The sequence below is a fragment of the Triticum aestivum genome, chromosome 2D, assembly GCF_018294505.1.
Source record: "Triticum aestivum cultivar Chinese Spring chromosome 2D, IWGSC CS RefSeq v2.1, whole genome shotgun sequence".
NCBI classification, from domain to species: domain Eukaryota; kingdom Viridiplantae; phylum Streptophyta; class Magnoliopsida; order Poales; family Poaceae; genus Triticum; species Triticum aestivum.
This window is the reverse complement of record NC_057799.1, coordinates 6,899,201-6,920,602: the sequence shown is the minus strand read 5'-3', so window position 1 is coordinate 6,920,602 and position 21,402 is coordinate 6,899,201. Positions and strand designations below refer to the sequence as shown.

Here is a 21,402-nt window from a genome sequence, read left to right as displayed (position 1 = left end):
TTCGGAATTTACTACTTCCATATTTGTGTTATTGTGAGCTGAGATGCCCAAAGACAGTATGTTTCTGAATCTTCAATTATGTGTGGTCTATGATTCTCATGTACGCTGACATGTTGGTTCCAAAATTAATGATCACCTCTTTGTTGAGGTAAAACTGATAAGAGCTGAATATGTAAACAAGTGGGCTATATTGGACTCCACTAAATGTTTCAGAATTTACTACTTCTGTATTTGTGTTATATATTATGAGCTGAGACGCCCAAAGCCTATATGTTTCTGAATCTTTAATCATGTGTAGTCTATGATTCTCATGCACGCTCTTCCATTGCCGGCATCCATCTTGCTCTCTGGTGGTGGAAGCAGCAACGAGGCGCTCGCGGTTGTGTGGTGAGTGCACTTCACCTTCTTGTGCAAGGGTGGTTCATCCACCCGCCTCCATCTATGAATGAAGTGCCTCAAGAAAAACTAGGAGGTACAATCAGCCCCAACTTATTTTATTCTTTTTTGCAGGAAATTAGGCCCCAACTTGTGAATGATGCTCATTATTGGAGAACAATATACTTTGTCTTTTCAGTTTTTTACAATGCTTGGAATTTATAGTTGGTACCTTCTACCTGTAGGTTGAGAAGCGTAGAATAGTGAAATGGTTGAAGCCCGGTGGCCATGTTTTCATTAAGTAATCGTGTTTCCACCAATTTGGAGGTTCCAAGAAGAAAGTAAAGCCTACACACTACCAAGAGCCAAGCTTTTATAGCAAGGTTATTAGTCCAACTCTTCACTATTTTTCTCTTTGTACTTCTATTTTGTACTAAGAGTGAAAGTTGTCTGTCTTGCTACTACTTTGTACCATCTGTAGGGCTATTACTTTAACCGAAACCAGATTTACTGGTTGTGGCACTGTATCCTTTAGTTCGATGCACCTAGATACTCTTGCATAGAATCTTGTGTCCAAATCATTTATATGTTGGCTATGCAAGAAGGTCGGGCGGCCAATATAAGACAAAGGCCTATAGAGATTCTTGGAAAATGTGCAGTGCAAATTCAATTACACAAACCACAAGTGTCCTCCTGCTCAATAATAATAATTAATAAGTATCCAATCTGTAATAATACCATTAAAATCAGAATCGGAGCATTTGCCTTGAACACTACTTGGGAATATGTATGTTCTTCCTTATACAATGCAATTAATTTCACCATATGGCTTGATAACTAGACCATTTTACCATTAATCTTGACCTCCTTTCTATTGTTGTAATGGCCTTCAGATTATCTTATTAGCATGGTATTGTTTTTACCAACCAATGCGGATAGGTGGGCTGTTGAACTTTAGACTGCAACACAGCCGCACACACTAGTAGAAAAAGGGTCATTTGTCCCGGTTCATAAGGGGCCTTTAGTCCCGGTTCTGGAACCGGGACTAAAAGGTCGTTACTAAAGCCTCCCCCTTTAGTCCCGGTTCTTACACGAACCGGGACTAAAGGCCGTCCACGTGGCCGCTGTCTAGAGCTCCACCTTTAGTCCCGGTTGGTAACACCAACCGGTATTAAAAGTATTTTTACAAAAAAAAATTGAATTTTTTTTAAAAAAAATCGATTTTCAAATTTTTGAATTATTTTCCAATTTAATCTCTAATCACCCCTCATCATTCCAAATCATCTAACTTCCCGACCGGTCACCCATCCTCTGACTACTCCAGCCTAAGCACGCTTAACTTTCGGGCTCTATTCCCCCTCGTTTCCAAGTTTGCACTTGTTGTTTACCTGACAATAGAAAGATGTCAATCCTATTAACCCTCAGGAGTTTAGCTTGAGCATGAAGTCACACGTTTCACTGTTTGAGTTTGAAACTATTATTCTAAAAAACAATGATTATTTAGTAACACTAATATTTCTTCAATAAGTAGTTTGACCATAATTTGACCACAGTTTGACCAGATTTGACCAAAATTCAAAAAATTGAAATAATTATTTAGTAACACTAATATTTATTGAATAAGTAGTTTGACCATAGTTTGACCACAGTTTGACCAGATTTGACCAAAATTCTAAAAAACTGTAATAATTATTTAGTAACACTAATATTATTGAATAACTATTTAGTAATACTAATACTTCTTGAATAAGTAGTTTGACCAAAGTTTGACTTGATTTAACCAAAATTCAAAAAAAATTGAAATTTGAGCATAACTTTTTTTCCTTTTAGAATTTGAGGATTCTAAAAATTTGCAAGTAGGCCATAGGCAGTCAAAATCAGATGCGGATTTTTGTGCTGAACATTTTGATATATTATACGTTTTTTTCTGACATCGTATGCAAAAGTTATAGCCGTTTTACATTTTCCCTACACTTTTTGCAAAACATGTCCAAATGTAAGTTTTTAAATTTTCCTAACTAGTACATGTAGTAACATAACTACATCTAGAAGGATTTTAATTTTTGAAGTTTTTATCATTTTCTTTAGTACCGGTTCGTGCCACAAACCGGTACTAATGCCTCAAACTCCATTAGTACCGGTTGGTGGCTCGAACCGGGACTAAAGGTCTAACCTTTAGTACCGGTTGGTGCCACGAACCGGTACTAATGGGCATCGCACCCTTTAGTCCCGGTTCGTGGCACCAACCGGGACTAAAGGTCCCATTTGAACCGGGACTAATGCCTGTACGGTGCCCTAGCCGCTCGAACCGGGACTAATGCTCACATTAGTCCCGGTTCGTAATGCAACCGGGATTAATGCTCTTTTCTGGCCGAACCAAAGCCCTGTCTTCTACTAGTGACAGGATGAACCGGTCAAGAGTTTACACCATGTCTTGCAAGGCCTGTCTAATGACTTATTTGTGTCGCAAGAGAAAATATCATTTGTGACTAGCGTCGATGGACCTTCTTAATATATCAACAACCACATGTTGTTTCTCAAGCTTTATGCCGACGGAACCTTGTAAGCTTTAGTGCACATGATATTTTTGTGAAGCTTCCTTATTATATCCATTTGAAATGTATGTTAGGAAACAAACACATTGTTAGTGGGACGTGACATGGCATACATTGAATTAAATGGGCAGGGAGAAGGTAGTGCCAAGGTGAGGGCTCTAGCGTGTGACTTATAGGCTTCACCTGTGGATGTTTTGGAATGACAATGACGCAGCTTCTAATCATTAGTATCCTGTTTGTTAAAGATGCAGATTGAAAGGAAGGATAATTTTAATCATTAGTATCTCCATGGGTTCATTATCTTCATATTCATAACTTTAGATGACCAATTTCTTTCTTTAACCAGTAAGGATGATTGATTATTGCCAATATCTTTTATCTCCATATACATCACCTATCACTGTATTATGATGATTTGAGACATAATGGGGTACACATATTCTTATGATTCATCTAGCAGTATGTGATTTCTTGACATTTTCCCAGCAATTTCACTTTGGTTTTCTTCTTTGCTTTTAGGTATTTGTGTGATTGATCAGAACTGCATACATAAAAAAATGCAAGGACACAATATGATTTGGCATTTTCAGTGCTAGCACATGGAGCAGCAAGAGGGAGGAGAGGAGCTACCACGGTGGCCAGGTAACTCGAGGATTGAGGGGAATTCGCGTAGAATAAGCCTGCACTCTTCGAGAAAATACATAGGATAATTATGAAATAAGGTACTGAAAAAAAACAAGAAAATATAGGTGACCAAATACTTGAGGGGTTGCAACTCTGCAAGACTGAAATTAACGAAAAGGTAAGCCTTTCCTTTATTCGATGAACAAATAGCTAAGCCAGCTGAGGAGCGATCTCCAACAGCTCCCCGGTCGCCAGTGGTCAAAGATTGTCCGCTGAAAGACGAACAAGTGATCATGTTCTATCATTGTTGAAAGGAGTAGTGAGTGCTGATGTATGTATATTTTTCATTCAGTGTATTGGAAGTGCAAATTGGTATATACTTTACTGACATTATTTAGTGGATTTTAACATATTTGATATATTGGATTTATGTTGTGTTCTAATGGTGCTTCACATATTTTCACAAAAGAAATAAGAAAATATCAGAAACAAAATATTTAGCATTCTATATGCATGTCTAGCATAGTAACCGATGTGTAGCATGTGTGTGTGTGTGTGTCTCTGGTGGAGTTTGGTCATGGCGAGGTGCGACTTGCGGCGAGGTCTGTGGCCGGTGAGGGAGGCCTCTGAGGGGCGACGACCTACATTGGCCGCGTGCATGAGGGGAGTGTCTTTGACGCAGTGCGGGAGACGTCTCGCGGAGGGAGGGGAGCGTGAAAAGTGGCGGATCGCAACCGTTTAGATGTACTTGATCTAACGACTGGTATGCATGCTTGAACAATAGTACTTATGTTATGAGAGTAATGTATGATAAAGTGAAACATGGTGGACATGGCATCGTGGCAGAGCTGGCGGAGAGATGTAAGGGGTGATGTTGAAGCCGGCGGCGGAAGTGATGGCCAAACGGGGTTCCTTAGAACTACCGAGGAGGCTGATGGGTTCCGAGGACCAATGAAATATTGCAGCAACAACGTATTGGGTTCCATTTTCTGGCGAAGCAGAACTGATGAACGACATGTGCGCGATTCGTTTGTTCATTCATTTGATCGATCTTTATTCCACTCAACTCATATTCATTTACTTTTTTTACTTACCCACGGTTTGATGGATCGAGAAATTTAGTGATATTAATTGCGACTAGGAATATCATATATCCATAAACCTCGGATTTTTTTTCCCGTAGAACATGATCATGATGAACCAAGAAGATTTTTAAAATGCCCGTGGCAACGTACGGGCATTCTACTAGTTAGGAGTAGAGATAAGATTTGTTTGTCATGTTTTACTTGTTAATTTTCTTAAAATCCATTATTTGTTTTCTAAAAATCTATTATTTGTTTCCCAAAACAAATTGCATTAATGAGAGAGATCGATTGATTTGGATAAGTGAGGAAAGTTAGATCTATGAGCTTTTGTATGTTAGGAAAGTGCTGATTTTTTGAAAGAAAAGAGTGGAGAGAAAAATAAACCAATGGATTAGAAAACCAATGAGAGGGGGTGGTGGGAGGTGGGACGAAGAAAAGACGGACGAAAATAAACCGTACTAGGCTACCAAGTGCTCCATTAGAGATAATGTGTTTTATTTTCTTTGTTCAGTTATTTTATTTGCTAATTTTATTGAGTTATTTTTCTCTACTATTTGGAGATTTTTTAAAATTAAAAAAAAAATCACGTTTCCAAAAATATTTTAAAACCGGTCTTATTAAATAAACAGATTTTCTGAAAGATGTTTGGAATTTCAAACAAAAAAATTTCATGTTTCTAAAATAAGGATAATATTTTTTGTAAATTATTCAGACTTTTCAAGTTCATCATGTTATTTAAAGAAAATTAAAATTTTCCAAAAAAATCTCCGTGTTTTTATTTTAAAAAAAATCATGTTTTCAACCGCAGCAATGCGTGGGGTATCATCTAGTTTTGTAGAGTTACCCTACTCATGCACTGATCGCCGGTCGCCGTCGTCCTCTCCATTCTGCCTTGCCTATAAGAAGTTGCCTCGCAACATTAGTAAAAAAATGTTGTAATTTTCATTGGTATATTTGAATGCTTAGTAGAGTTTCTTACTATCTCAAACAACTCAAGTACACTCTTGTAGGTCCTACATGTCTTTCTGCTTTTGGGGGGGAGGTCCTACATATCTTAGCACTAATAACATTCTCAAGCCCGAAAATTCAAAAACAAGACTTTCTCAAGTCCATTGTATGCAGATAGCTAGCTCATCCCAAATACTTTGTTCAACACATCATACAAGTCATCATGTTGATTGCCAACCTATTAGACTTTTGTATTCTATTAGGCAAGCTATTGCATGCAGACCGCCTGATCATGCCGCCGGGCATGCACGCTTGCTGCCCAAGATCTAAATCTTTATGTTGGCAGTTGCTGCCTCTCTGATTTGCTGATGTGGACCATTGTGCTTATCGTTGTTCTGCATCGTTGCTAATCACTCGCTAATTGGATGGATCCATCATACGCGGCAGAAGACTAAGGCGAAAAAGATGGAAAAAGGAACAATAACAGCAAAATAAAAAGGAAAAGGAGAAAGAAGAAGTGGATTTTAGACTTGTGAGTTAGATCAGAGAATGTTCAGATAACAGGCTCTTCGTGAGCTGCTGGGATCGCGGAAAGTAGTGGCGACAACACTGGATGACTATGATTCGGTGGTGCATCTTAAACATCAGTCTCGAGCTTCGGGGTGAAGCCCAAGGTCTGATCCTTATTGCTTATATCTGGCAATGGCGATATTTCTTGTGTTGTTACCTTGTTGAAGGCATTTCGCAAATTTGCTCGAACTGTTTCTTTTAGGTGAAAATCAAGTTGGATCCAGCAATGATGATGCTTGAGCTACGTACCCTTTTTGAAGTCGTTGATGTCGCAAAATCTTTCTCATTGTACCGGCAATGTCAATAGATGGTTGGCGCGGATATGAATGTTGTTGTAGATTGTTGATCGTTGTTTATCGCTTCAGTTTTTGTTCTTTTTTACTCAACTAAGGTATAGCTTCGGTATTGTTGACTTTGCTAGTTGTCACTATAATTTTTGTGTGCGCTAATGTTAACTGTGTGCATCTTAACTACGTTGATAGTGGAAGTGTGTTTAGTGCGTTTGTCATCATACTTTTACCTTTGCCAAACTTTACCCGACTTTTTTTTACTGCAGCTGACAGCTCTCGTGTCACATGGCTTGCGTGCAGCAGCATCTGCAGTAGTAATTACCAGATCCTAGTAAATTCAACTTCACCGAGTAGTACTACAGAATCTTTCTTGACCACACTAGTAGTTTTTATCACTTGGCCCAAAATGTGCCCTGCCCAAACCTGTGCTGCTACGGTTTAAGCATCTCTGGCAGTAAAAATCAACGGAAGCACCAGAGCACTTGGATCTAACAAGATGATATTCGCGGCCACTGCGCTGCATTGGGATCTACTAGAACTCTTGTGAATTTCCGCCGGTAAGTTACCTGCTACCAGCTCTGCCTGTAGGAGTACCATATTTTTTTACAGTATCCGGTCAGAGGAATTTTTACAGCTCGATGCGATGGGCACGTAGTTAGTAGTATGTGGTTCCTTCTCGTGCATCCACATGCGGCCGCGTGATCCCATCACTTCACTTCTTGGGGTTTTCACAGTTTAATCTCACAACGGAGCATGTCTTGGCATCGATTCCATCTCCACTTGTTACCACGGCGGGTCATTTTTCTACCCCATCTCTGTGTGTGTTTGTGTTTGTGTTTGTGTTTGTGTTTTCTTTGAGGCCCTGAATTGGTCTACGGTATTTTCATTCGTAAGAGTAATAGATGTAGAAAAGACAACCAAAACAAAGAAATAAAATACGGTTCATCCAACTCCCGTCTTAGGAAACATGCAAAATTATTCGAAGAGCTCCTTCAATCCGGTCTTGAAAAGCATTATGGCATATGTCTTTAGTTCGAGTAAACTACTAGTCAATTCAGGCAACCTCCCTCTACAACTACCACCTTACAGTTCTTGGCAGAAACGGGCCTATTTCACTCTCTCTCTCTCTTTTTTTTTTTGCTAAAAACTACCGCATTGACTTAATGATCATGAATAGCTTTTATCCACTTGTAAGTGGCATGTTCTCTTCAATCCTATAGGATTAGGGCTTGGAACCACATGAACTTGAATCATACAGCATTCCACACATGAAAAAACAAGGAATTGTAGAATGAGATTTGAGCGAATGAAAATTTTCTTCCAAATAGAGTGCAAAGACATGATTCTAGTCCTACGAATCAACCACGCGATAGGTGCCGTCGGTTATTTCAAGTTGATGAGTATTCGAATGGCTTAGATCGTACACCGTAAAAAAAGTCATGCAAATCAAACAAACTATGTATGGAAAAACTCCTAAATATTCGCAAAAAAATGTTCTACGGTCTCTAGTTCCTATGAAATCCGTCTGGCAGCCCTTTGTTGTCTCCAGTTTACTCAGAGGAAACTTAGCGAATTTGACATGACACGGCATTTGCTGCCAGGACTCCTTGAGATCTTTCATTAAACACTACTAGCTCAACACAGAAGGCATCATCAAATCACTTACTAGCTTAGCTACAACGATGATGATTCCCTGGTGTCTTCCATTTCTAGATGTATGCAATGTGGTGGAGTAACAATGACCCTAGCAAGGAATATGTGTGTTCCACGCTTCATGAGCTCCTAGCTAGGGGAACTACTCTGGAAAGCATTTTACAGATTTATGCCAAATCGCCAATTTATCTATGGCCGTCGATCATGGAATTTATATAAGTAGCCACAGCTAGCTAAAGCCATTAATCTTCTGCCAAACAAAGTACACGAGGAATCGGGTGAATTAACACCAGTGAAGAAACTTGGACACCTTCGTGACATGGCATGGCATTTGCTGCCATGATTCTTTGGGATCTTTATTCAACACTAGCTCAACACCATGAAATCAAAAGCCTTAGTTTTCATTCTAATTTCCTCTTCTTCGTCCTCAAAGTATTTCCTAAGTCCTCAACTTACACTAATTAAGTGCTCTCACCATTCAAACCAAAACCATTTACACGGCCAAGTAAACCACCAGAACGAAAATGAAATTTGGCGCCTACGATCAGTCAATCGAATGGCGATTTGGCCTTCGATGAAGAGTAGACGGCAGAGAAGCTGCTGCTGTTGCTGTTGCAGGCGCTGCTCCCGGGGCCCTGCCGGCATGGCGGCGTGCTCGACGTCGATGTGGTGGCCTTTGTCGTCGCCAATGGCATTGTTGTCGAGGTGGCATCCTTGGCCGGCGACCCGCAGCCGCCACCACCGCCCTTGAGCAGGACGTCGACCTTGGCGTACTCCTCGCGCTCGAGCCGGATCTCCTTGAGCATGGCCGCGACGTCCTTCATGGCCGGCCGCTCGTCGGGGACGGGGCTGACGCAGAGCAAGGCGACGCCCATGACCTGCAGCATCTCCTCCACCTCCGTGTCAGACCGCCCCTGCAGCGCCGGGTCCAGCACGCCGGCGCCACCCTTGTGTCGCCGCACCCAGTCCACCACGTGTTGCCCGTCCGGAATTGTCGGGTCGATGGGCTGCTTCCCCGTCAGCACCTCCAGCACCACCACCCCATAGCTGTACACGTCGCTCTTCTCGGTGATCTTGAGCATGTACCCGTACTCTGCATCCAACAAGATAAAAAATGAAGGATTGTTCATGGATGGTGTGTTGAACCATCATTTTTCGATGAAGGTCCTCTTTATTAACTTAAAATATAGCGTTAATCGAAAACATCATGATAAATAATCCGACCGCATAACTAAGATGCATACAATCAAACACCAACAACCTGACGTAAGAAAACAAGAAACAACATATCGGTAACAGACTAACAGTAGACTGGCACTATGCATAACAGTTTTGCTAAGTCTCAATCGACTTAGACTTCATTATGTCTCGGTCGATGTTATTTTACATTGATCATGCATTTAGATTCGTACAAAATTTTCTTTTCAATTTTTCCTTTTTCTTGCCATATACTCACTCGACTAAGACTTGGTTAAGTCTCAGTCGAATGAGACCTAGACACACCCTATGCAGAAATGAAGGTTGGTTGACATACCAGGGGCGATGTAGCCGTAGGAGCCGGCGACGGTGTTGGAGGAGCGGCCGAAGTCGGCGCCCTCGTCGACGAGCTTGGCGAGGCCGAAGTCGGCGATGTAGGCCTCGAAATCGAGCCCGATGAGGATGTTGTTGGCCTTGATGTCACGGTGGACGATCGGCGGCGAGCAGCCATGGTGAAGGTACGCAAGACCCTGTGCCGACCCGAGCACGATCCGGTACCGGACGTCCCACTCGAGCTGCGCGCCGCCGCCGCGCTCGTGGAGCACGGCGCCGAGGCTGCCGTTGGCCATGTAGTCGTACATGAGCAGCCGCGTGCTCTTGTTCCAGCAGCAGCCGAGGAACCTCACGATGTTCTTGTGCCGGATGGAGCCCAGCGTGCGCACCTCCGCCGAGAACGAGTCCCGGCCGGCGTCCTTGAACGCGGCGGCCGCGGCCGTCGTGGCCGGCCACAGCTTCTTCACGGCGATGGTCTCGCCGGAGTCCAGGCTCACGCGGTACACCACGCCGGAGACGCCCTTGCCGATGATGTTGGCGTCGACCAGGCTCCGCACCACCTGGTCCACCGAGAAGCTCACCTTCTGGAACGGCGTGAACTGCCACGGCCACCCCAGCTCCCCGCCGCCGGCCTCCGAGTCGCTGCTCCCGCCCCCACCTCCGCCCTTCACGCCCACCCCGCGCGCTCTGAGTATGCCGATCATCCCGAGCACCATGGCCACCGTCGCGGTCACCAGCAGCGCGATGGCGAGCTTGAGCCGGTGCGCGCGCTGCGCATCGTCGCTAGCGGTCACCGACATCGGCCGGCCGTCGGCGTCCACGCCAACGAAACACACGTCGCCGCCTTTGGTGCACAGCCCCGAGTTCCCGGCGAGGCTGGACGCCGAGAGCTGCCGGAAGAGCTTCGTGTCCGGGAGGTACCCGGAGAAGTTGTTCTGCGACACATTGAGGGTGACGAGGTTGTCGAGCCCGGCGAGCGGCGTGAGGCTGCCGGCGAACGCGTTGTATGACAGGTCGAGCACAGACAGCTTGCTCAGTTGTGATATCCTCGCCGGGATCGCGCCGGTGAGACCATTGCGGCTGAGGTTAAGGGCGATGTCGAGGCCGGCGAGGCTGCAGAGCTCGTCGGGGATGCCGCCGGAGAGGCGGTTGTCGCTGAGGTCGAGCAGCTCGAGCGCGCGGCACCGCCCGAGCGCCGCCGGTATCGTCCCGGACAGCGCGTTGCCGGCGAGGACGAGACGGCTCAGCACCGCCAGCCTTCCCAAGGATTCTGGCACGGGGCCGGTGAGCTGGTTGTGTGAGACGTCGAGCTCCTGCAGGCCGCGCACGCCGGCGAGCGAATCCGGCAAGGCTCCAGTGAGCGTGTTGTTGCTGAGGTCGAGCATCTGGAGCTGCGAGCAGTCGCCGAGCTGGGCGGGAACGGTGCCGGTGAGGCGGTTGCTGCCAAGGTCGAGGAAGACGATGCTCTTCATCCCTCCCACGGCCGCGGGAATCTCCCCGGTGATGCGGTTGCCACCGAGCCTGAGCCGCACGAGGCTCGCTGCCTTCCCGATCTCCGGCGGTATCACGCCGGAGATATCGTTGGACAAGATTAGCAGCTTGGTGAGGTTGCGCAGCAAGAAGAGCCCCGGCGGCACGGCGCCGGTGAATCGGTTGTGCGAGAGGTCGAGCGCCTGGAGGCTCGCCATCGACGCAAGGGTGGCCGGGATGGCGCCCTCGAGGCGGTTCTGCCACGCGAACAGCACCTGCAGGTTGGTCAGGCTCCGGCCGAGCTCCGTCGGGATGAGGCTGGAGATCTCGTTGGTGTCGAGCTGAAGCTGCACGAGCGCCGTCGCGTTGGCGAGCTGCACGGGGATGGTGCCGGTGAGGTTGTTGTCGCTGAGCATGAGGTCCTGCAGCGCCGGTAGCCGGCCAAGCGACGCCGGGATGACGCCGGAGATGGAGTTGATGGAGAGGTCAAGCGAGACGAGCGACGTGAGGTTGCCGAAGCTCTCCGGGATGGGGCCGGTGAGCGCGTTCTGCCACAGCAGCAGCTTCTGGAGGCTCTGGAGCGCGCCGAGCTCCGGGGGGAGCGCGCCGGAGAGCGCGTTCTCGTAGAGGTACACGTCGGTGAGGTTGGCGCACAGCGCGAGCTCCGGCGGGATGGAGCCGGAGAGCATGGTGGTGTATATCGACAGCGTCTGGAGGCTCTTGAGGTTGCCGATCGACGGCGGGAGCTGGCCGGAGATCTTTGTATCCGCGAGGCCGAGCACCTCAAGGCTGGACAGCTTGGAGAATGAGTCGGGGATCGGGCCGGAGAGGTCGTGGTTGCCACCGGCGCGGAGGGACTCGAGCTGCCGCAGCCCGCCGAGCTCCGCGGGAAGCTCGCCGGAGAGGCGGTTGTCGAACAGCAGCAGGTTCTTCAGCGACCCCGCGAGCCCGCCAAGCTCCGCCGGGATGGGGCCGGAGAGCAGGTTGGTGTTGACCACCAGCGACTCCAGCGCCGTCAAGTTGCCGAGCGACGCCGGGACGGGGCCCGTGAGGGAGTTGCCGCTGAGGTCAAGCGTGGCGAGGCGGCGGCACAGCGCGAGGTCCTCCGGCACGCCACCCGTCAGGTTGGCATCCGACACAACAAAGCTAACGAGCCCCGGCAGCGCGGCGCAGAGGCCGGACGGGGCCGGCACGGCGAGGTGGACGGACTGGAAGGTGACGGACACGACCGCCCTGCCGGCGGCGTCGCAGGCGACGTGCGACCACTTGCACGGGGACGAGGCGGCCGGGGCCCAGTCCGGCGGGCGCGAGGGCGACGCGGCCAGCCATGAGGAGAGGAAGGCGACCTCGGGGTTGGGCGAGGAGGTAGTGGAGGCGGCGGCGGTGGTGGTGGTGGAGGTGGAGGTGAAGAGGAGGAGGTTGAGTAAGAGTGGGAGGAAGAGGATGAGGTGGAGGGGGCGCATCGGGGCTGCCGTCGTCGCCGGCAGCAGCGGCAACACTGGCATCAAAAACTGGGCTCGGCCTTGCTTGGGGCAGTGCAACTGCGTGCACGACACACTATGGAGGACCGCGACGATCTCTATGGAGGTGGCAATGGAAGTGAGGCTGCCCTCACACACACACACACTCTCTCTCTCTCTCTCTCTCTCTCTCTCTCTCTAGGATTCTCTCTCTCTCTCTATCTCTTCCTCAAAACTCTCAAAGGTGTTTGCTTGTGTCCTCCATGAATGAATAGGGTAGGGTTGTTGCTCCGATGCATTGGGCTTCTCAACATCCAAGCTTTGTTTGTTTGGTGCTCTCTCTCTCTCTCTCTCTGGTTTGAAAGTGTAGAGAGAGAAACAGTGAGTGTGAGTGTGCATTGGAGGGAGGGAAAGAGAGGGATTAAGAAAAGAGCAATGCTACACAGACGACATCTTGGCAGCCGATTCATGCACGACACATGTTAGCAGCCGTCCATCACTTTGGCTCCATGGGTTAGTGCCATCGATCACAACTTCGTGCAGGCATCGTCCGCCAAGGTGTCGTGTGCATAGTGATTTCGTTAAGAAAACCAAATGCAGTGCTAGCACTGACAATGGGAGCTTAATTTAGCTCAGCCTGCTGGCCTTTTTCTTCACTTTGATTATTGCTAGCCAGTGTACAACTAAACCTACTCTCAAATGTACGCCAAGGCAGAGCAGCAAGCACGAATCGTCATGCAGATGTGCGGCCATGATGTACTGGAGTAAGGTGTTGCTGTTGGTTGAGGGCTTTTGAGCGGCTTGTGGGGGAGGAGATCATTAGTGTACCAACTATATAAAACGGCCTGCTCAAATGACGGAAAAGGTAGCACTGAAATCCCAGAAATTGCTCATGAAAAGAGTTTACATTAATATTAAATGTATGTATTTATAGAAAGTATGCATAGACTTGTAGTGCTCTAAATTGGCATTAGATCCCAGGAAATGCGCACGAAAAAGAGTTTTCTTCCAGCAAACTTAGTGGACAGAAAATGTAGCATCAAATCCTAGAAAATGCACACGATAAGAGTTCTCTTCTGAACGTGACGTGGAAAACTCTTGCTCTTTCAATACAATGATCTGCAAAGCTTTTATCTATTCGCGGGAAATCAGCAGTGGTGGTCTCCGATGAAAATTAACATGGATCTCGAGTAAATTGCAAAAGAAACCATCACAATTGGGGACTCCTAATTCACAAAACCACCACCGTTTAGTTTTTTTTCTTTCAAAAAACCGTCACCATTGTGCTTACAGTTTAAAAAAAAGTTGATTGAGTCATTTGCACCATTTGAGTGGAAACCTGATGGCTGGGGCCGCTGTTAGGCGCCACGTGTCCAGGACAAGACGGCGCCCGTGATGCGCCGTTAGACAGCGTAGGGAAAAACCTAACCAGCCGGACACCAACCACCCACTTCCCCCAAATCGACTATCGTCCCCCTCTGCCTACCCGCTCGAACTCGGTTCTCCTCTCGTGGCCACCGTGCAGCGGCGGCGGCTCTCCCGGTGATGGCAGGGACGGCCACGACCACTACTCTGTCGTTGATTCTACGGGCCCCTCCGCCAGTCCTCGCCCTCCCACGGTCTCCCCTGCTAGGGTTGCAGGGCGACGTTGGATCTGTCGTTGTTGGCATAAAGGTGAGCGACGAGCTAGGCGGCAGCAAGTTCAAGCCATCTGCGTACGACATCGGTTTGCGAGCGGTAGCAGGATTGGCCCAGGTCTGGAAGGCAAATCTTGCGCAGAGCCACCGCTTCACTTCCGGCCTAGGCGGCGTGGAGTGAGTCTTCCTCTGAGCTCTCTCTTGTGATTTATAATTTTTGTTCGTGTGATTTTTTTAATTTGAGCTTACAGAATGCTTAGCACTATATAATTGTTACTATATGTTTATACTTTGCTCTTATCCAACTAAATTTAGGAATTAGGGTTACATATATTATTTTGAATGTATGTGATTTGCTGGCTTGGGTACTGCATTTTAGGATGTATGGTTACTGAAATGTGCTGAATATAGTGCTGAGCTGAAGCTAGCACTACAGGAAACAGCTATTTTGCCGTCTGCCACGGCGGACGGCAAAGGCCTTTGCCGTCAGCCGCGGACGGCAAAAGGCTCCGGCAAAGTAGGCTACGGTAAACAGCTGCTTTGTCGTCTGCTTCCTGGCGGCTGACGGCAAAGAGAGCGGACGGCAATAATTGCGCTGTCAGTCCGTTAAGTGGCTAACGGCAGGCCTTTGCCGTCCGCCGCTGACGGCAAAATTTCTAGTGTCTTTGCCGTCCGCCGTATGATGTCATCTACACGTCACTAGATGGCAGGTTCTTTGCCGTCTGCCACTGATGGCAAAGTGCAGGTTCTTTGCCGTCTGCCACTGATGGCAAAGTGCAGGTTCTTTGCCGTCTGCCACTGATGGCAAAGTGCAGGTTCTTTGCCGTCTGCCACTGATGGCAAAGTCTTTGCCGTCTGCCACTGTAGGCAAACTGACCAAATGGGTCAGCTCCCAGGAAGCACAGTTGGCTGCCACGTGGCTTCTTTGCCGTCTGCGGCTGACGGCGAAGAGCCCGTTGCCGTCGGTGGCAGACGGCAAAGAGCCTGCATATTGGCTCTTTTTTCTGTTTTTTATTAAATCCAACAATTTTCATCACAAATATATATGACATATATAGATATATTTCACAGCAAACATATAAGATATATATGATATATATGACAACAATTTTCACAGCAAAGTGCAAACATATAAGATATCCATCCAACATGCAGAGTTCCATCATACATAGTGTTGGAAATATGCCCTAGAGGCAATAATAAATGGTTATTATTATATTTCTGTGTTCATGATAATAGTCTTTTATTCATGCTATAATTGTATTGTCCGGAAATCGTAATACATGTGTGAATACATAGACCACAACCTGTCCCTAGTAAGCCTCTAGTTGACTAGCTCGTTGATCAACAGATAGTCATGGTTTCCTGACTATGGACATAGGATGTCATTGATAACGGGATCACATCATTAGGAGAATGATGTGATGGACAAGACCCAACTTAAGCATAGCATAAAAGATCGTGTAGTTTCGTTTGCTAGAGCTTTTCCAATGTCAAGTATCTTTTCCTTAGACCATGAGATCGTGCAACTCCCGGATACCGTAGGAGTGCTTTGGGTGTGCCAAACGTCACAACGTAACTGGGTGACTATAAAGGTGCATTACGGGTATCTCCGAAAGTGTCTGTTGGGTTGGCACGGATCGAGACTGGGATTTGTCACTCCGTGTAAACGGAGAGGTATCTCTGGGCCCACTCGGTAATGCATCATCATAATGAGCTCAATGTGACTAAGGCGTTAGTCACGGGATCATGCATTGCGGTACGAGTAAAGAGACTTGCCGGTAACGAGATTGAACTAGGTATTGGGATACCGACGATCGAATCTCGGGCAAGTAACATACCGATTGACAAAGGGAATTGCATACGGATTGATTGAATCCTCGACACCGTGGTTCACCCGATGATATCATCGTGGAACATGTGGGAGCCAACATGGGTATCCAGATCCCGCTGTTGGTTATTGACCGGAGAGGCGTCTCGGTCATGTCTGCATGTCTCCCGAACCCGTAGGGTCTACACACTTAAGGTCCAGTCACGCTAGGGTTGTAGAGATATATGTATGCGGAAACCCGAAAGTTGTTCGGAGTCCCGGATGAGATCCCGGACGTCACGAGAGGTTCCGGAATGGTCCGGAGGTGAAGAATTATATATAGGAAGTCCAGTTTTGGCCACCGGGAAAGTTTCGGGGGTTATCGGTATTGTACCGGGACCACCGGAAGGGTCCCGGGGGTCCACCGGGTGGGGCCACCTGTCCCGGAGGGCCCCGTGGGCTGAAAGTGGAGGGGAACCAGCCCCTAGTGGGCTGGGGCGCCACCTTGGGCCTTCCCCCCATGCGCCTAGGGTTGGGAACCCTAGGGGGGGGGAGTTCCCCCTTGCCTTGGGGGGCAAGGCAACCCCTTCCCCCCTTGGCCGCCGCCCCCCCCTTGGAGATCCCATCTCCAAGGGCTGCGCACCCCCCCTTGGGGGCCTATATAAAGAGGGGGGGAGGGAGGGCAGCAGACCACAGCCTTTGGCGCCTCCCTCCTCCCCTACAACACCTCTCTCTCTCGCGCAGAAGCTCGACGAAGCCCTGCTGGAGAGCCGCTACATCCACCACCACGCCGTCGTGCTGTTGGATCTCCATCAACCTCTCCTTCCCCCTTGCTGGATCAAGAAAGGAGGAGACGTCGCTGCACCGTACGTGTGTTGAACGCGGAGGTGCCGTACGTTCGGCACTCGGTCATCGGTGATTTGGATCACGGCGAGTACGACTCCGTCATCCACGTTCATTGGAACGCTTCCGCTCGCGATCTACAAGGGTATGTAGATCCACTCATTTCCCCTCGTTGCTAGTAGACTCCATAGATGCATCTTGGTGAGCGTAGGAAAATTTTAAATTATGCTACGATTCCCAACAGTGGCATCATGAGCCAGGCCTATGCGTAGTTACTATGCACGAGTAGAACACAAAGAAGTTGTGGGCGTTGATGTTGCCAATTCTTCTTGCCGCTACTAGTCGTTTCTTGTTTCGGCGGCATTGTAGGATGAAGCGGCCCGGACCGACCTTACACGTACGCTTACGTGAGACAGGTTCCACCGACTGACATGCACTAGTTGCATAAGGTGGCTAGCGGGTGTCTGTCTCTCCTACTTTAGTCGGAACGGATTCGATGAAAAGGGTCCTTATGAAGGGTAAATAGAAATTGGCAAATCACGTTGTGGTCATACGTAGGTAAGAAATCGTTCTTGCTAGAAACCTACAAACCACGTAAAAACTTGCAACAACAATTAGAGGACGTCTAACTTGTTTTTGCAGCAAGTGATATATGTGATATGATATGGCCAGAAGATGTGATGAATGATATATGTGATGTATGAGATTGATCATATTCTTGTAATAGGAATCACGACTTGCATGTCGATGAGTATGACAACCGGCAGGAGCCATAGGAGTTGTCTTTATTATTTTGCATGACCTGCGTGTCATTGAATAACGCCATGTAATTTACTTTACTTTGTTGCTAAACGGTTAGCCATAGAAGTAGAAGTAATCGTTGGCGTGACAACTTCATGAAGACACAATGATGGAGATCATGATGATGGAGATCATGGTGTCATGCCGGTGACGAAGATGATCATGGTGCCCCGAAGATGGAGATCAAAGGAGCATGATGATATTGGCCATATCATGTCACTATTTGATTGCATGTGATGTTTATCATGTTTTTGCATCTTATTTGCTTAGAACGACGGTAGCAAGTAGGATGATCCCTTATAATAATTTCAAGAAAGTGTTCACCCTAACTGTGCACCGTTGCGAAGGTTCGTCGTTTCGAAGCACCACGTGATGATCGGGTGTGATAGATTCTTACGTTCGCATACAACGGGTGTTGACGAGCCTAGCATGTACAGACATGGCCTCGGAACACACGCAATACACTTAGGTTGACTTGACGAGCCTAGCATGTACAGACATGGCCTCGGAACACGGAGGACCGAAAGGTCGAGCATGAGTCGTATAGAAGATACGATCAACATGGAGATGTTCACCGATCTTGACTAGTCCGTCTCACGTGATGATCGGACACGGCCTAGTTGAGCTCGGATCATGTTTCACTTAGATGACTAGAGGGATGTCTGTCTGAGTGGGAGTTCATTAAATAATTTGATTATATGAACTTAATTATCATGAACTTAGTCTAAAAATCTTTACACTATGTATTGTAGATCAAATGGCCCACGTTGTCCTCAATTTCAACGCGTTCCTAGAGAAAACCAAGCTGAAAGATGATGGCAGCAACTATACGGACTGGGTCCGGAACCTGAGGCTCATCCTCATAGTTGCCAAGAAAGATTATGTCTTAGAAGCACCGCTAGGTGAAGCACCAATCCCTGAGAACCAAGACGTTATGAACGCTTGGCAGCAGCGTGCTGATGATTACTCCCTCGTTCAGTGCGGCATGCTTTACAGCTTAGAACCGGGTCTCCAAAAGCGTTTTGAGAAACATGGAGCATACGAGATGTTCGAGGAGCTGAAACTGGTTTTTCAAGCTCATGCCCGGGTCGAGAGATATGATGTCTCCGACAAGTTCTTCAGCTGTAAAATGGAGGAGAACAGTTCTGTTAGTGAGCACATACTCAGAATGTCTGGGTTGCACAACCGCTTGTCTCAGCTGGGAGTTAATCTCCCGGATGACGCGGTCATTGACAGAATCCTCCAGTCGCTTCCACCAAGCTACAAGAGCTTTGTGATGAACTACAATATGCAGGGGATGGAAAAGACCATTCCCGAGGTATATTCAATGCTGAAATCAGCGGAAGGGGAGATCAGAAAAGAACATCAAGTGTTGATGGTGAATAAAACCACTAAGTTCAAGAAGGGCAAGGGTAAGAAGAACTTCAAGAAGGACGGCAAGGGAGTTGCCGCGCCCGGTAAGCCAGTTACCGGGAAGAAGTCGAAGAATGGACCCAAGCCCGAGACTGAGTGCTTTTATTGCAAGGGAAGTGGTCACTGGAAGCGGAACTGCCCCAAATATTTAGCGGACAAGAAGAAGGCCGGCAACACCCAAGGTATATGTGATATACAAGTAATTGATGTGTACCTTACCAGTACTCGTAGTAGCTCCTGGGTATTTGATACCGGTGCGGTTGCTCATATTTGTAACTCAAATCAGGAACTACGGAATAAACGGAGACTGGCAAAAGACGAGGTGACGATGCGCGTCGGGAATGGTTCCAAGGTCGATGTGATCGCCGTCGGCACGCTACCTCTGCATCTACCCACGGGATTAGTTATAAACCTCAATAATTGTTATTTAGTGCCAGCTTTGAGCATGAACATTGTATCTGGATCTCGTTTAATTCGAGATGGCTACTCATTTAAATCTGAGAATAATGGTTGTTCTATTTATTTGAGAGATATGTTTTATGGTCATGCCCCGCTGGTCAATGGTTTATTCTTGATGAATCTCGAACGTGATGCTACACATGTTCATAGTGTGAATACCAAAAGATGTAAAGTTGATAACGATAGTCCCACATACTTGTGGCACTGCCGCCTTGGTCACATTGGTGTCAAGCGCATGAAGAAGCTCCATGCAGATGGACTTTTGGAGTCTCTTGATTACGAATCATTTGACACGTGCGAACCATGCCTCATGGGTAAGATGACCAAGACTCCGTTCTCCGGAACAATGGAGCGAGCAACCAACTTATTGGAAATCATACATACCGATGTGTGCGGTCCAATGAGTGTTGAGGCTCGCGGAGGATATCGTTATGTTCTCACTCTCACTGATGATTTAAGTAGACATGGGTATGTCTACCTAATGAAACACAAGTCTGAAACCTTTGAAAAGTTCAAGGAATTTCAGAGTGAAGTCGAGAATCAACGTGACAGGAAAATAAAATTCTTACGATCAGATCGTGGTGGAGAATATTTAAGTCACGAATTTGGTACACACTTAAGGAAATGTGGAATAGTTTCACAACTCACGCCGCCTGGAACACCTCAGAGAAATGGTGTGTCCGAACGTCGTAATCGCACTCTATTGGATATGGTGCGATCTATGATGTCTCTTACCGACTTACCTCTCTCATTTTGGGGTTATGCTTTAGAGACTGCCGCATTCACTTTAAATAGGGCACCGTCTAAATCCGTTGAGACGACACCGTATGAATTATGGTTTGGGAAGAAACCTAAGCTGTCGTTTCTAAAAGTTTGGGGATGCGATGCTTATGTCAAGAAACTTCAACCTGAAAAGCTCGAACCCAAATCGGAAAAATGCGTCTTCATAGGATACCCTAAGGAAACTATTGGGTATACCTTCTACCTCAGATCCGAAGGCAAGATCTTCGTTGCCAAGAACGGGTCCTTTCTAGAGAAGGAGTTTCTCTCGAAAGAATTGAGTGGGAGGAAAGTGGAACTTGATGAGGTGATAGTCACCCCTTCCGAACCGGAAAGTAGCGCAGCGCGGGAAAATGTTCCTGTGGTGCCTACACCGACTGGGGAGGAAGTTAATGATGATGATCATGAAACTTCAGATCAAGTCACTGAACTTCGTAGGTCCACAAGGACACGTTCCGCACCAGAGTGGTACGGCAACCCTGTCCTGGAAATCATGTTGTTAGACAACGGTGAACCTTCGAACTATGAAGAAGCGATGGCGGGCCCGGATTCCGACAAATGGCTAGAAGCCATGAAATCCGAGATAGAATCCATGTATGAAAACAAAGTATGGACTTTGACTGACTTGCCCGATGAGCGGCGAGCCATAGAAAACAAATGGATCTTTAAGAAGAAGACGGACGCAGATGGTAATGTGACCATCTACAAAGCTCGACTTGTCGCTAAGGGTTATCGACAAGTTCAAGGGGTTGACTACGATGAGACTTTCTCACCCGTAGCGAAGCTGAAGTCCGTCCGAATCATGTTAGCAATTGCCGCATACTATGATTATGAGATATGGCAGATGGACGTCAAAACGGCATTCCTTAACGGCTTCCTTAAGGAAGAGTTGTATATGATGCAGCCGGAAGGTTTTGTCGATCCTAAGAATGCTAACAAAGTATGCAAGCTCCAGCGCTCAATCTATGGGCTGGTGCAAGCATCTCGGAGTTGGAACATTCGCTTTGATGAGATGATCAAAGCGTTTGGGTTTACACAGACTTATGGAGAAGCCTGTGTTTACAAGAAAGTGAGTGGGAGCTCTGTAGCATTTCTCATA

General features: G+C 47.2%; 1 protein-coding gene across 1 annotated transcript; it reads right to left on the bottom strand.

Moving 5' to 3' along the window:
• Positions 1–8,415: 8,415 nt before the first annotated feature.
• Positions 8,416–12,930, bottom strand: LOC123050996 (LRR receptor-like serine/threonine-protein kinase RGI1). Its single transcript, XM_044473722.1, has 2 exons — positions 9,635–12,930; positions 8,416–9,193 (listed from the first exon to the last, which is right to left on the bottom strand). Exons 1-2 carry the CDS (start codon positions 12,603–12,605, stop codon positions 8,649–8,651), a joined length of 3,516 nt encoding a protein of 1,171 aa, XP_044329657.1. The 5' UTR covers positions 12,606–12,930; the 3' UTR covers positions 8,416–8,648.
• Between the last annotated feature and the right edge of the window lie 8,472 nt (positions 12,931–21,402).

Bases quoted from the DNA above. Each gene is read 5' to 3' on its own strand.
- LOC123050996 (XM_044473722.1), bottom strand. From the start codon at position 12,605: ATGCCAGTGTTGCCGCTGCTGCCGGCGACGACGGCAGCCCCGATGCGC. The intron at 9,194-9,634 runs GTATGTCAACCA...TGTTGGATGCAG, and splicing joins CTACGGCTACATCGCCCCTG to AGTACGGGTACATGCTCAAG.